The following is a 14,305-nucleotide window of genomic DNA, read 5'->3' on the forward strand; positions in this document are numbered from 1 at the left end:
CCCTGTAGCATACTTCTCAAGCAATGGCAGGCATATTTCACTTGCAGTTAACAAAACTGGGTTAGGTGTGAAAACAGAAAGAAACAAATAAATTACATTAGAAAGCAGAAAACTACAGCTACACTCAGAAAAACATACACTATTAAAAACATAAAAGCTGATCTGAAAGGCTTATTTTGTTTCCTCTAACTCTTACATATCTATAAATGGTGATTAAGTTTCTTTTCAGAAGAAAAGATGAGGAATTTTCACCTCATATTTTAATTTTTCCCCAGCTTTGGCTTTTTTCAGACGTTCAAGTGCTTCTTGCTGGCCTCTTCTATTCTTCCTCTCACGTCTAGAACGTGATGCTGCAAAACTTCCAGACTCACTCATAGCTGTAATTAATTAAAAACAAGAGAAATTAGTTTAACAATGAGCTGTTAGCTTTGGTACTTAAGTGTTCAGTAATGCATTAATAGATGACTGCAGTTATGCTTAAAACCAAAACCTCCTTGGCTAAAAGCACAGACACAGATGGCTCTTCCTAAGCCAATTCTGTAATGACACTGAGGGCATGGCCTGACAGGGAGCTCAAACAGCCCTCTCACGCCAGCCCACATTCAGCGTGAAGCTACCACCTAGATTTCCAAAGCACCTCTCAAATCTCATCAGCCTTTCCCTGTAAGAGATCCACCCCCTCTACACCTCCTTGGGAATTTCCAGCTCCTTTTATTTTGCATGTCTCCATGACAACTCAGGAATGCCAGACTTAGAGAAGGCCTACACTGCTACAAAGCAGTGATGTTTTTAGGCGGTTTCCACAACGTTTGAGTGTGACCAGATTGAGACAAACTAGAAATCTGTTGACAGCTGACAGCTCATTTCCTCTTCCACTTCCTTCCCTTCCAAATGCTCTCCCCAGCAAGATGCTTTCTACTTCTTCAGACCTTTTTTCTTTCTCTTAATTTGGGGAAGGAACAACTATCTGACCAGAGGGAACAAACGGACTCCATCCAACTTCTAAAAGCAAACAAGCAGCCCAGGGACAGGGCTGCGGGCTCAGTGTCAGGAGCTGCATACGCCGTGCAGGCAGAGGAGACCCACGGCTGGCCAGGCGGCCAGAGGAGCAGGGCAGTCCCCTCCTGGTGGCAGCAGGACATCAACTTGCGAATAGAGCTGCACCCCGGCAGCTTGGCTGAGAGAAGGCCGGATTTATATTGCTGAGGGCTGGGGTAAAAGGGGCATTTGCACTGCCTGCTGCTCCATGCAAAGGCGGGTCGCTTCGGCCGCGTTTATCTTCTGTCAATCCTCCGCCTTTACTGCACGCCAGCGCCTCAGGCAATGCGCTCCTCCGGGACAAGCGCGTTTCCAGCCCCAGCCGGGAACACCCGCGCCCGCCGCTGCCCCCCGGGCTGAGAGTGCTCCCACCGGAGACGCGACCGGGGAGAGCCGCCCCAGCCTGCGAGGCTCCACCGCCGGCGCGGGGCCGTGCGGCCCGAGCCCGTCCCCGGGCGGAGCTCCCCGTTCTGCGCCCGCCCGGAGAGAGTCCCGCCGCTGGGGCGGCCCGCGCCGCCCAGAGGGACGCGGGACCCGCGCCCGGCACCGTCCGCCCCCACCACGACCACCGGACCGACCGCCCGCCGCGCACGCGCGCTCCCTCGCCCCGTGCGCGCGCCCTCGCCGCCGCCAGCGCCGCTGCCCGGTCGCCCCCTGCCTGACAGCGAAACGCCGGCGCCTGCGAGGGACGGGGACAGGCAGGAGGACGAGGACGAGGACAAGGACAGGGGCCCCCGGCCGCCCCCGGGTCTCACCGTCCCGGCCCCGAGCGCCGCTCTCGGCCATGGCGCTCGCGCCAAAGGCTCCCGAAAGTGGCGCGAGACGGGAGCCCCGCGCGCCGCCGCCGGGGCAGCAGCCAATCAGCGGGCGCGGGGGCGGGGCCGCCCCGGGCGCGGAGGGAGCGCGGCCCGCGGGAAGGGCCCGGGCGCGTCCCGCCCCCGCGGGGCCCGCGGCGGGAGCGCCGCTCGGCGCCGGGCGGAGCCGCTTCCTGCGAGAGGCCTGCGCCGCCGGGCCGCGGCCCGGGCCTGGGCCCGCTGCTGCGGCCGCCGCTTTGCAGGCGTTCCTTTGGCGCCAGGGCCCGCGGTGTCCCGCGAGTTGCGTCTGAAGGATCTGAGCAGGGCTCCTTCCGCTGCAGGGGCCTGTAGCCCGTACGGGTCCGGTGCCGCAGTTGGGGCAAAGCCATGTTTAAATGCCTTGTCATAAATACATCACTATTAAATGTCACGTATCCAATAAATTTCCTGAGCTGGGAGAAGGCGGTGGTTCGTGCCAATTGGATAAAATCTGGAAGATGAGGGTGAAGGATCACCTGCAACAACGTTCTCAGCAGGAGAAACAAGGATTTCCCACACGGTTTCCATCGACCTGTAACCCCTGAACGTCGAATATTGATCATGACAATACATATGTAGGAGCCATGGTCTTATTTTTGCATATTTAGGTATAATGCTCTCTCACAACTTCCAGGAACTTCTTCAGTAAATGACTCTAAAGAGTCTTACAGAGGCAGATAGTGGCTGGTCAGCTTAGTGACAAAATACATTTTTATACATATATATGTGTGTGTATAGTTAAATGTATTTTATATAGTTATTAGCACATACAGTTTATATATATATATATAATATTGGATGCCCTCTTATTTTCCAAACCCCTTTTTACTTTCTTCACTACAAATGAAAGAAAAAAAAAAAGATTAAGACTGGATTTCTGATATCTCAAGGGGCCAAATGTGTGGAAGGCTCTGAGAAAAGACCCACCAGACCTTTGTCCTTGCATACCTCTGACTTGGTCAGGGTGGGAAGGTGGGGTATGTTCTCTTCCTTTTGATGCTACATATTTGCTTCATCAAATGTGTCAAGAGTACTTACACAACAGCCTTCAGCTGAGGAGCAAGGACTGTGTCCAGAAAAATATATATTTCAGTTTCAAACAAAGATGGGTAAAGGTTTTAAAAGCTTCAATTAAGACAACTGAAGCGTTACAAGTTCTCTCTTCTAAAAGGGTTCGGGTCTGTCTGTGTGTGCATTCAGAAACCCAGGGAAACTGATGGGGTTCATACTGTTTCACCACAGATTAACCTCGATATTTTGTCCAAAAACATCATTGCTGGCCAGTCATTACTCAGAAAACCTACCACCATCACTTGTAGAATTTTGTGGAAAAGCATTTACTGGTCATGAAAATATGCAGGCACTGACTCCAGCTTCTTGCAAAGGCAGGTGGCACCACAGGGCTCTCTCCTTAGGGCTCTTTCTGCTGTTGCAGAAATGTGAGCTAATATTATTTAGTCTGAATATACTGATTGTTTTCAACTGTCTGGAGGAGAGAATTTATATAGTTCTGAAAATGAAAATTACTTTCCTTCCTTCTCCACCAGGACTCCTTTGCATTGGTAAGAGAAATAAAAAGTCTCCCAATCCTCCAAACTTACATACCCAGGTGCTAGTACAATATTATCCCAGTGCTGGACCTATCTTAGGTGGAAGCAGAAGAATGACCCCAGCCACCTGTGGCAGCTCCGTGGTGCTGAAAGAGGCTGGATGACAGCCAGAGTGCCCATTGCCAGGGAAAGAGAGACCCCTCTCAGCTGTACTTTGTTAATAGGCCAGCTTAGCTGTAGCAAACATGCATCCTTGGAAACACTGACAGCCACAGGAAGAATGCCTCTCTGATCTGCTGGCCTGGTTTCCACCACAATCGAGTTAATTTTCTTCCTCGTAACTGGTGCAGGGCTGTGTTTTGGATTCTGGAAATAATAATGCTGATAACACACCGATGTTTTGGTTGTTGCTGGGCAGTGTTTACACTAAGTCAAGGGCTTTTCAGCTTCTAACTCCTCCCTGCCAGCAAGGAGGCTGCATGGCACAAGGAGCTGGGAGGAGGCACAGCCAGGACAGCTGACCCCAGCTGATATTCCATACCATAAGATGTTGTGCTCAGTATATAAACTGGGGGGAAACTGGCCAGAGACCACTGCTCAAAACTGTCTGAGATCAGTCAGTGAGTGGTGAGCACTGTGCATCACTTCCTCTGTATATTCTAATTATTGTTGTTCTTCTTTTCTCTTCCTTTTTTCTCCTATTAAACTGTTTTCATCTCAACCCCAATACTTTACTTTGGGTTTTTTCCCCCAGTTCTCTCCCACATCCCACTCAGGTGTGTGGGAGAGTGAGTGGCTGTGTGTTGTTTTGCTGCCTGCCAGGTTAAACCAATAACACCTACACACAGCCTCTTCTTCACAGGAGTGTGGCACTATTTGCTTCTTTTTTTAAACATGTGCACAATCACCAAGAGTGATGTGGAGTTCAAAATCAGAAGTTACTCAAGTTTTAAGCTACAAACTTGAGTAAAAATACATAAACATTATTTTATTAATAATCTCTAAATTCTTCAGTTTGAACAAAAATAGAATACCAGTGCATTTCACATATACTTAGCCTTCACATGCTTTGGATTTTTGAATTGGCTGGATTTGAATGCTTTTGATTAAAATGAAACAATACTCTTTGTCAGCTGTCATGTGAACAGTGGCATGTTTGTCATTCAGGTGATGCCCTGATTTGAGCCGGTACACAGTGATACAGTTAATTTCCCAAACGGAAGTTGTTGCCATAGCTCCACTGTGGGACAGTGCAGATCAAACAAAAGACTTTTTCATGGGTGCTCGTTCAATCCTCACATTCATCTCTGGCCATAACAAGAATGCATCTGTTTCCCACAGCACAGCATAACAAGCATATTTAAATGCTGCAGGGAGAAAAAAATAAAAGGTGGGGGGAGCAAGGGATGGGCTTTGCTTTGGGAAGGAAAAATAACCCAGCAAGATCTGGGACTTAAAGGCTTTATCACAGCAGATTGCTTTGAGCTCATCTTTAACCTTCCTTTGGACAACCATACAAGAACAACTTGGCATGACCTTTGCTCAATTGTCTTTTAAGAACAAGAAGTGGTAATTTTGGTGGTCCAGAGCCAACAAGATTCCCTCGAGGCAAGTGTGATAGCTGCAGAGAAAAGTGCAAGACAAGCATAGTAACGAAGATGGTAGGCAGCAAAAAACACAGTACAGAAGAAGAAGGTCAGGAAACTCCAAGATTTCAACAAAAGGTGACAAAGATGTATTTTTATTTTGTTTTCTCAGAGCTGTAATTTAAATATGTAAGTTATTAATAGTAAATACTGTAAACTCATTGCAAGCATTCCAAGATAATATAAACAGTAGTTTACATTAGCATAGGAATTTACAAGTGGAGTATAGTATCAATACTAAGTTAAATGGACAAAATAATTACTGTATTGAGGATTATTTTGTTTTCTTCCTTTTAATGATTAGAGCATACTTGATCTGCTGCAAAAACAGTAGGACAAAAAGTTAAAACTCTCAGATTCAGACGCTACACATTATGGTAGGTAATGCTTTTGATGATAGGAAAAAAATGAGTGGTGGTATAAAGACAATGCCAGTAAATAATGAATGACAGCAAAATAGCAAATTCAGCTGTACTATGTCTACCTCAAAATGCTGTTAAGTACAGACTATCTTTGTGGAGAATTGTGTGTGTGTGCATGCTACTCAAGATGTGAGTGTATATGTTCTATGTGTATGTTTCCTACAAACATGGAATATTTCATTATCTTACTTTTAATCTTTACATTGCTCTGAATTAATGCACATTATCACTAAATTATATTAAAGTTTTTCTTTCTAATTTCATCCAGCTCCGACCACTTCTTCAGCTGCTTACTAAACTGTGCTATGCATGTGACATTTCAACAAGAATTGTTTAACTGTTTGGGGTACTAAACTCCTAAAGAAATTATTAAAACTAGTTTTATAAATTAAAATTTTCTAATTTCCTATCTGAGTTACTTGCTAACAACAGGATGAAGAGAATAAAGTTGTTATTAGGATATTAAGGCTCTGAAATAAAAACATGAAATAGAAAAAAGAACTCACACTATTCTCCATTACAACAGAAAACGTCCATGGAGCAAACATTCAGAGACACTTTTTTTCTTTCTTAAACAAACACAATTCAATTCTGATTGCAGTTAAATTACAGGAAGTCCTAGTAACTGGACCAGAATTGGTGAAATTATGCTAACTGGAACAGAGAACAGAATCTCATCACCTGCTTGCCTAATACAATGTTCCTATTCAAGCCTAGAAGAAAAGTACAAAATATTATAATGTACATTAAATAGGGAAGACAAGTGAGAGCAAACTCACAGAAAATGAGCCCTCACATAATTATAATGTCTAAGAATTAAGTCTGGTGCCAATGGTATTCAAGAGCATAGTTATTGCCACAGCATGAAAGTCTCTGTTTTAACTACTTTCAGCACTCTCTTTTACAATTGCACAGAAATGAACAATTAATGTATAAGCAGAACATTATTGCAGAGAGGCTGTTACATTTCAAGACCTGGCTGAAGATCAAATGTGCTTCAATGGGTGAATACTCTCAGCATTCACTATTTCGGATCCCTTTGGCAGAAAGGAGGACAGCATCGTGAGATGCTGCAAATCCTTGTGGCAATCCTGACAGCTCTGGTGCTGGAGTGGTGCTGGGGAAGGCTGTGCTCACACTGTGGGGAGGCAGCAAGGGCCAAGTGCTCCCTGCAGTAGGGGAGCCTGGCAGGAAGCTGGGGCCTTTTCCCCCAGCCTGAGGACTGTGAGCGGGGCAGCCTGGAGATGGGAGTCAGGATCAGCCGGGACAAGTCCATGGCGATGAGACTGGTCTCAAAACAAACCAGAAACACAATTCAGGGTCAGGTCCAGTGATGGTAGCCTGGGTCAGATGCAACCCAGTGATCACTAGGCAAGTTGTAGAATGATCTGGGTTTGAAGGAACCTTAAAGGTGATCTAGTTCCAACCCTTGTGTCACAGGCAGGGACACCTTCCACTGGACCAGATTGCTCAAAGCCCAGTTCAGTCTGGTCTTGAACACTTCCACTGGGGACTCACCAAACAAGTCCATTAAACAAGGCAGGTTCCAGGTCAGGCTAGGGAGCCAGGGGTGCAGCTGTGGCTGAGCTGGATGGAGACCAACACTCCTGCAGCTCAGCTCCAGCAAGGACCAACAGCACAGGCCAGAACTCAGAGCCCATGAGCAGAGGGCAGGGGAGCCGAGTGAGGTTTGGTTAGGACTATCAGTGCCCTCACAGCCTTGACAGCAACTCCCATTCCCCACAAACAAGGTGTGTCCTCACACCTGATAGCTCAGAATGGGGAGAGGGATTCAGCTGGTGCAGGTTGTCAGTGAATAACTTTATGGACACTCAACCAGGGCAGGGACAATGGCCTGGAAAGGGGCTACAGCAGATGGAACTAGAGGGTGGCCAGACCCAGGGGGCTGCCAGATGGGCTCTGAGAGGAGGTTTACTGAGGAACTGGGGCTGGACAGGGGGCCAGTAAATGAGGACACCAAAGCCAGTCAAGCTGATGGGACAGGAGGAATTGCAGAAGATCCCATACAGCCATGGGCCAGGCCCCACTGTGCTCAACTCAGGACTTAGGAAGGCCTGATCTAGCTGTCAGGGTGTAGCAAGGGGCAGCTGCTCCATGAGGACAAGGAGACAATGACATGATAGGGCTGGTGAGGGTCAGGGATTTGACACCCAGGACTACATCCTACAGACCCAGGCAGGATGAGCTGTCACGCCCAGCCAAGATCATCATACAAGATTTTGGACCTGCCTCATCACCGCAGGCAAGGTAGAAACACAAGTTAGGTCAGGCCTAGTGGTAGTGTCTCCTTGTGGGTTGCTGTTCCAGTGGCATCTGATCTTGCTTCCCAACACTAGCAAGTCACAAATTTTTAATTCCTTTCAAGTCCAGCTTTTGATTCTTCCTGTGGACACTAGCAGGAAAGTAAATGTCAACCTGAGAGAAAAGGTCTTTCCAGTTAGGTTTGGTACTTGGTCTACCTTAGTTCAGGACAAATGGAAGAAGCTGTTACAGGAAGAGGCATTCAGATAATAACTAGTAAAAGCTATACTAGCTTCCAGATAGCCATTTTACAGTGCATAAAGTAGGTGTATTGCTTTAAACAAAGTGTGTGTCTTTACCCAGATTATGAAACCCTCCAGTTATTAAGTTTTTGGTACCCAAAATATTAATGTGAACCCCTAACCATCACTGAAGTGCCATTTACAGTATGATTTGTTATGTTTCACTTGGCAGGTTTGTATTTGGAATGGTATGGGGAAAAAGCTGTGAATGCCCTTGCGTGAAACATTGACAAATGGAAAGATAAAGGTTGACAGGAACAGTGGAGAGAAAAAAAATATTGGAGACTTGTAATCCTGGAAAATATAGTGTGACAGAATACTGATGATCAGTCCAAGAAGTCTGAAATTGAGTTGGCGGTAAAGAAGGCACCAGAGAGATTGAAAATGGATAGAAGTGAATGCAATACAAATATGTTCAAGAAAGGTAGTCTTAGCTTTGTGAGGATTTAAGGAGATTGGAGTGCTTATCTGGAAAGCCAGAAGAAGAGAAAAAGGGATAGAAGGGATAATGACACAGTTTAAATGTAAATAGTAAAGAGATTTTTCTTAAATTATATTTTATCTGTAACAGTGAGAAGGAGGGCAGAAAATAGGAATCATTCAGAAAAGATTTATACTGAGATATATAGAGATATCTATAGCATCCAGCATTGTATTTCTTGTATTTCTAGCAGTAAAGTTGCAGCTATAGTCCTGTGCTTGCACCACTCTGTAAGAAATCTACAGAGAACCCAAAATAGAGCAGGGAGGATAATAGAAAGATTATAACATATCACCTATGAGAAATTATTGCAGCTGGGACAGTTTAGTCTAGAAAAGTCAAGAGACATGTAACAGAAGTACCAGCCTGCCTGCTGAATATCAGCACTCTATTCCAAATCCTCAAACTATTGTTTCAAAATCTTAACCACAGTAGTCATACAAAAGCCAAGGAGAGTAAATCTGTTCTCTGTGTTCAGTAGCAAAAGCAAGCAGTGGCAGTAGTTTGCAGCAATAGAGGTTCAGATCAGACATTCGGAAAAACTTTCTGGTAAAAGTGAACAGTGTTAAGCGTGGATTAAATAGATAATTTGGGTTCTGAGAAGGGAAGGACCAACAGAGATTAGCTAATCTAAGTGCTAACCTCTGACCATCCATCAGTAAAGTGTCACTGCTGAGAATCCCTCAACCTCCCCTAACAACATTCACTCAATAAGTAAAAGATGGATTATTAAAATTAGCAAGGACAATCTAATAATGGGACAGACTGACTTAACATTTCCTACACTAAGTGACCATCTCTCTGACTTGGGAAGAGTGAAATGAAGACAGATCCCTCTTGGACAAAACCCAACCATGATTTCTCACCATTTTCTTCAGAAGTGCTTATAAAAGTAGTTCATGAAAGAGCAAGAACACAAAGAACCTCTCCCAAAGTGGGTAATCCCACTTATTCAAAACAGTGCTACAAAACATAGATGAATGGCATCACCAAAGGCCACTATTTTCAAGAATTTGTATATTTTGGATGATTTACATGTAAACCATATCAGGATTAACATGACATTTTTAGTTAAACTCTAATATAAAGACTGACAAATTTGATTCTATACAAATATCCTGAGAACATTGATTTTATTAAACACCATATCTTCACTAAAGAATCGAGGAAAGAACCAGCTATAAAATCACGCTGTACCAAATACTATGTTTTTACTTTTCATAATTTATGGACTGTCATTTCATATAGAAAAAATCTGTGGATTTAATCTGCATACATTTTATAAGACTATTTCATAAATAGTAAATATTTTTTTATTTATTCTGACAAAAATAGTATAGTTTTAAGTGTTGTGCATTCCACTGGAATTATGAACTGCTCTTAAAAATTAATTAAAGCTACAGTATCAGCCAACATTATATGGAAGCAGCCAAGTGATTGGTGTTGGAGACGATGAAAACCTATAGGGTGTAGTTTAATTCATACCCTTCATTCTCTACCTTTTTTTTTTCCCACCTACACAATAGGTGGGAAAAACTATCAACCATTGTAGGGTTTTAATCTCAGTCTAAAAATATATGATTTAACTAATTGATCCTCTCAGCAAAAAGGTATCTTTTTCTGCTATTTTTGACTATTAATTCTAGCATGTCTAGAATTAGCAAGACATTGACAGATACATAGATACATAAATGCAGGGATTCATGCGTACACATATACACACATAGAAACACAGAATCTTACAAAGTCTTGCAGTTGACTTTATGAAGTCTTTCAGTTAAAACCTTCAATATCCAAAATATATCCATTGAAGCAAAATTTATTAAAGCTCATCAGTTAAATAGTCAGTAATTTATTCTGTTTTCTTGTAGATGCTTTTCTTTGAAGTCAAACGCTATTTAACCACACAGGTTTTTTTTTTTCAGTTTCCTGATGACTTTGGAACAGAAATTATGTGAGGGTCTGCTTGTCTTCATTTTGACTCAATTATAAGTCAGAAGACTTTTGCAGCCTCTCTCAGGCAAAGACCATTTTAAATGCAAATTCTGCAGTGATAACTGGTGCTTGAGATCCATGAAGCTCAGAGAGGGATCATACTTTCAGTTTGAGAAATTGGAGGATTCAAATGTAATATCTAAACAGATTTTAAAAAAATCTTTTATAATTAATTGTTGCAGTTTGAGAACTGAAGTTCTGTATTAAAAAAACCCAAACCACTACATATCAGGTGGAATCCTCCTAACAACTGAAGTTTTTCCTGTTTGGTGCCTGTTCAATTCAGACCTTGAAATTAGTGGTAGGAGGATTGGGATTGTGGTTTCCTGGCTTGTTTACCTGTAATTTGTACACCCTGGGACAAGATTTTTATGCATCAGATGTCTATTCAACCCAAGCAGCTGTTGCAAAGGGCTCAGTCATTAAAGCCTATGGTGATATGTCCCTGTAACTTGTGAAGAAGTGGCAGGAGCTGCCCAGGAGACTGTGAGCAGCCTGGCACAGGATATTGGTTACAGAAAATAAATTAGATGCATGAACCTCCCCCCCCCAGTGGAGCCCCTTGCTCCACTGTTCTTTTAAAAGCTGGCTGACTTGTAAGGATTCACAGAAGACCATCTGTTGAGCTTTTCCAATCAAACCTAATTTGTATTTATTTATTTTAGAGAGTAAAGACACACTCCAGCCTTTTGAAAGCTCATTTAGCCCCAACAGCTAGAAGATGCAGTTAAGGATACAAGATATTCAAGATATCCAATATGTTGACTAAGATTTTTAGACAAATTCCATTTGGACAGACATGACAGACCCTACATCCTTCTCTCTGTCATTATTTCAACTTCCTCTCTCTCTCTTGTAATGAGGTACACATTATTTTTTTTTCATGCTCTTCAAACAGAAGGACAGAATACATAAAGTATTTACCAGAGATAGAAATTAAATAAGCAGCATGAAAAGTATTCCACTTCCACTTTGAAATTCTGGCTCAGCTTAGCTAGATGATAAGACTACCACAAGAGAGACATCATTCTGTAATGTTACATGTATATGGAAAAACCTATCTGTAGAGAAGATGAATCAAACTGCATCTGGAATCAATAGCACACTCTCAGCATGAAAGCAGAGACGAAATTCGGCCTTTCATACTCAAAAGAAATAGAAGGCAAGGGAATTTACATTTCCAGTATATTGGCAATCATCCAACTTCAAGAAAGTCTGCTTTCCTTTCATCTCTATTCCCGTGCACCTGCCTGATCAGGGAGGGCTGGACACTCACCCTGGATATGTCCATACCTGGTGCTACACCTTCAGGACACCAGCACCAATACCTGAAGAGCTGGCATATGTGGTTGGGTTTATAAAAGGGCTGCCTGCTACCTCTGGCTGCTCCAGTCCTAGCACTGCTCATCTGTGCTGTCCAAATATTCTTCTAACAGCGTAACACTCCTGCAAATATTTCCCCTAAGAAAATGAGCTACAAATTTCAGGCCGAGTGCTGCATTAATCATGGTTTAATCATTTCCCTTGAGTATGCTTTCCATAATGTGTGAGTAGTTCTTCCAGAATCACTGATAAAGGAACTTAGTTAATAAGGAATAGATTCAGCTGTGAGATTCACTTAGTTTGGCTACCTGTTTTTCTTGCTCAGCCACCTCTTTTGGCATGTATTTTCCTTTTTTCTTGACAGCTGTCTCATTCTTTTTTTTTTTTTACATTCTCTTTTCTTTCTACTTTCTTTCTTATTTCCTCTTTTTTACTTATCTACCCCTTTCCTTTTCACATAGTTCATACATTTTTGTATTACACTTGGTTTTCTTTGAAGATGTGTAGAAGATAAATACGTTTGAAATTCAGGTCTCAAGGGGAAAGACCCTGAGGCACAATTCTCTTTTAACTCCTCACGGTCTGGATGGCCTTAGATGCTCGTGTCCTCTGATGAAGTCTGATTTTTAAAAACAATATTGACAGTGCCCACCGAAGCTAAGTATTACTGAAATCCACTTTTTTGATTCTATGAAGGTTAACAATAGCCAATGAAGCCTCTCTGTTCTAAAAATGTTTTGGCTTTATACTATCTGGGTCATATTCTCATGCTATTTAAGAGCAAGAAGGATGGTAATTTCACTTCAGCAGTGTAGAAGCTACAGTTGTGTGTGTTGAAGCAGCTGTACAGCACAACCAAAGATGTAGTCGTGGCTCCTGGGCAAGTGTGAGCCAGGTTCCATGTGAAGAGCCTGGGAATTCTGAATTTGCCTATGATTAGAAGCATTTTGCTGCACTTAGAGAGAGCTGCTACCATTACAGCCATGTTCTTTATCCATCTCTCAGCAGAAAGAACGACGCTTTTGCCAAAACTGTTATAATAGCTTTCACTGAAAGGCAATTAATTTTTTCAGCACCAAGAATTTGGTACTCCCAGCCCCGTGCTCCTCTGCGGGCAGGGGAGCGGGCTGGCGCTCTCGGGCAGCCCGGCGGTGCGGGCGCCCCGCGGCAGGCGGGAGCTGTCCGGTCAGCACCGCCCCGCTTCGGCTGCTCCTGAACCAGCCAAACCTCACCGCGGCTCGCTGTGAGTGGGCTACCGAGGCCGCCCGGCCCGGCTGTGCAGCCGCGCCCAGGGTCGGGGCGGACACACCGATGCGGCTCCTGGTGCGGCGCTGCCTCCCGAAGGCCCGCACCGCTCCGGCACTGACCGCGCCTGCCGTGCTCGGAACACGGTTCGGGGCTTGGGACAGCAGTGCCCCTGTGGCCAACAGGGCCAGCGGGATCCTGGGGTGCATAAGAACTGCGTTGCCAGCAGGCCAGGGAGATGATCCTGCCCCTCCACTCAGCCCCAGTGAGATGAGTGTATCTGGAGGGCTGTGTCCAGTTCTGGGCTCCTCAGGACAAGAGAGACATGGAGATCCTGGAGTCCAGTGGAACACAACAAATATCATTAAGGGATTGGAGTACCTCTCTAGCAAAGAAAAGATGAGGAAGTTGGGCCTGTTCAGTGTCTGCAAGAGTCGACTGAGAGGGAACCTCATTAATGTGTGTAAATAGATATTTATGGGCGGGGGGCGCCAAGAGGACGGAGCCTTTTGGAGGCTCCTCTCGGGGTTGCCAAGCTTAGGACAAGAGGCAACGGGCAGAAACTGATGCACAGGAAGTTCTACCTGAACATGAGGAAGAACTTCTTCACTGTGCAGGTGACCGGTCAGTGGAACATATTGCCCAGAGAAGTTGTGCAGTGTCTCTCCCTGGAGATGTTCTGGACGCAGTCCTGTGCCATGTGCTGTGGGACGGCCCTGCTCGAGCCGGGAGTTCGGAGCCGCGGCCCGCGCCCCGCTCCAGCCTGGCCCATTCCGGCCTCCTGAGACTCGCGGGGGCGGGGCCCGCCCGCGGAGCCGCCGTGGGCAGCGCGCGGTGGCGCGGCGGGGCAGCAGCCAACCAGGAGCCCGCATGCAAATCGGCCGGCCCCACCCCCGCGCGCGCAGAGCGGGGCGGGGCCCGCCGGTTGCCGTGGCGACGCGAGCGGCCGAGCCCCCGGGCGGCTCCCGGGGAGACCCCCCGCGCCGGGCGGGCCCGGGCGGCGGCCATGCCAGTGCGTGCGGCCGGTGCTGAGTCAGGAAGAGGCATCCCCAAATCCCCCTCCGAGACCATGGAGGAGCTGGAACACACCTGCCCACAGCCGCGCCTGGTGAGTCGGGCCCGGCCGCGGCCCGCCCGCTGGAGCTGCCCCGGGTGCTGCGGGGCCGCTGGGCCGGGGGCGAGGGAGGGAGCCCCCGGGCGGCCGGTGC

General features: G+C 45.7%; 2 protein-coding genes across 5 annotated transcripts in view; one reads left to right on the forward strand and one right to left on the reverse strand.

The window, feature by feature from the left end:
* The window catches only part of POLA1 (DNA polymerase alpha 1, catalytic subunit), a 183,966-nt gene extending 182,029 nt beyond the window's left edge, over window positions 1-1,937 (reverse strand). The window contains 2 exon segments of the mRNA XM_053935948.1: window positions 253-377; window positions 1,794-1,937. Of these exon segments, the coding sequence (XP_053791923.1) occupies window positions 253-377; window positions 1,794-1,824 (156 nt within the window). The 5' untranslated portion in view covers window positions 1,825-1,937.
* Window positions 1,938-14,021: 12,084 nt separating this feature from the next.
* The window catches only part of PCYT1B (phosphate cytidylyltransferase 1B, choline), a 31,589-nt gene continuing 31,305 nt past the window's right edge, over window positions 14,022-14,305 (forward strand). For all 4 annotated transcript variants that reach the window (XM_053934494.1, XM_053934495.1, XM_053934496.1 and 1 more), the window contains exon 1: window positions 14,022-14,205. In XM_053934494.1, the coding sequence (XP_053790469.1) occupies window positions 14,104-14,205 (102 nt within the window). In that variant the 5' untranslated portion in view covers window positions 14,022-14,103. The remainder of the gene's footprint in view (window positions 14,206-14,305) is intronic.

This window comes from Vidua chalybeata, chromosome 2 (assembly GCF_026979565.1).
Source record: "Vidua chalybeata isolate OUT-0048 chromosome 2, bVidCha1 merged haplotype, whole genome shotgun sequence".
Classification (NCBI taxonomy): Eukaryota; Metazoa; Chordata; class Aves; order Passeriformes; family Viduidae; genus Vidua; species Vidua chalybeata.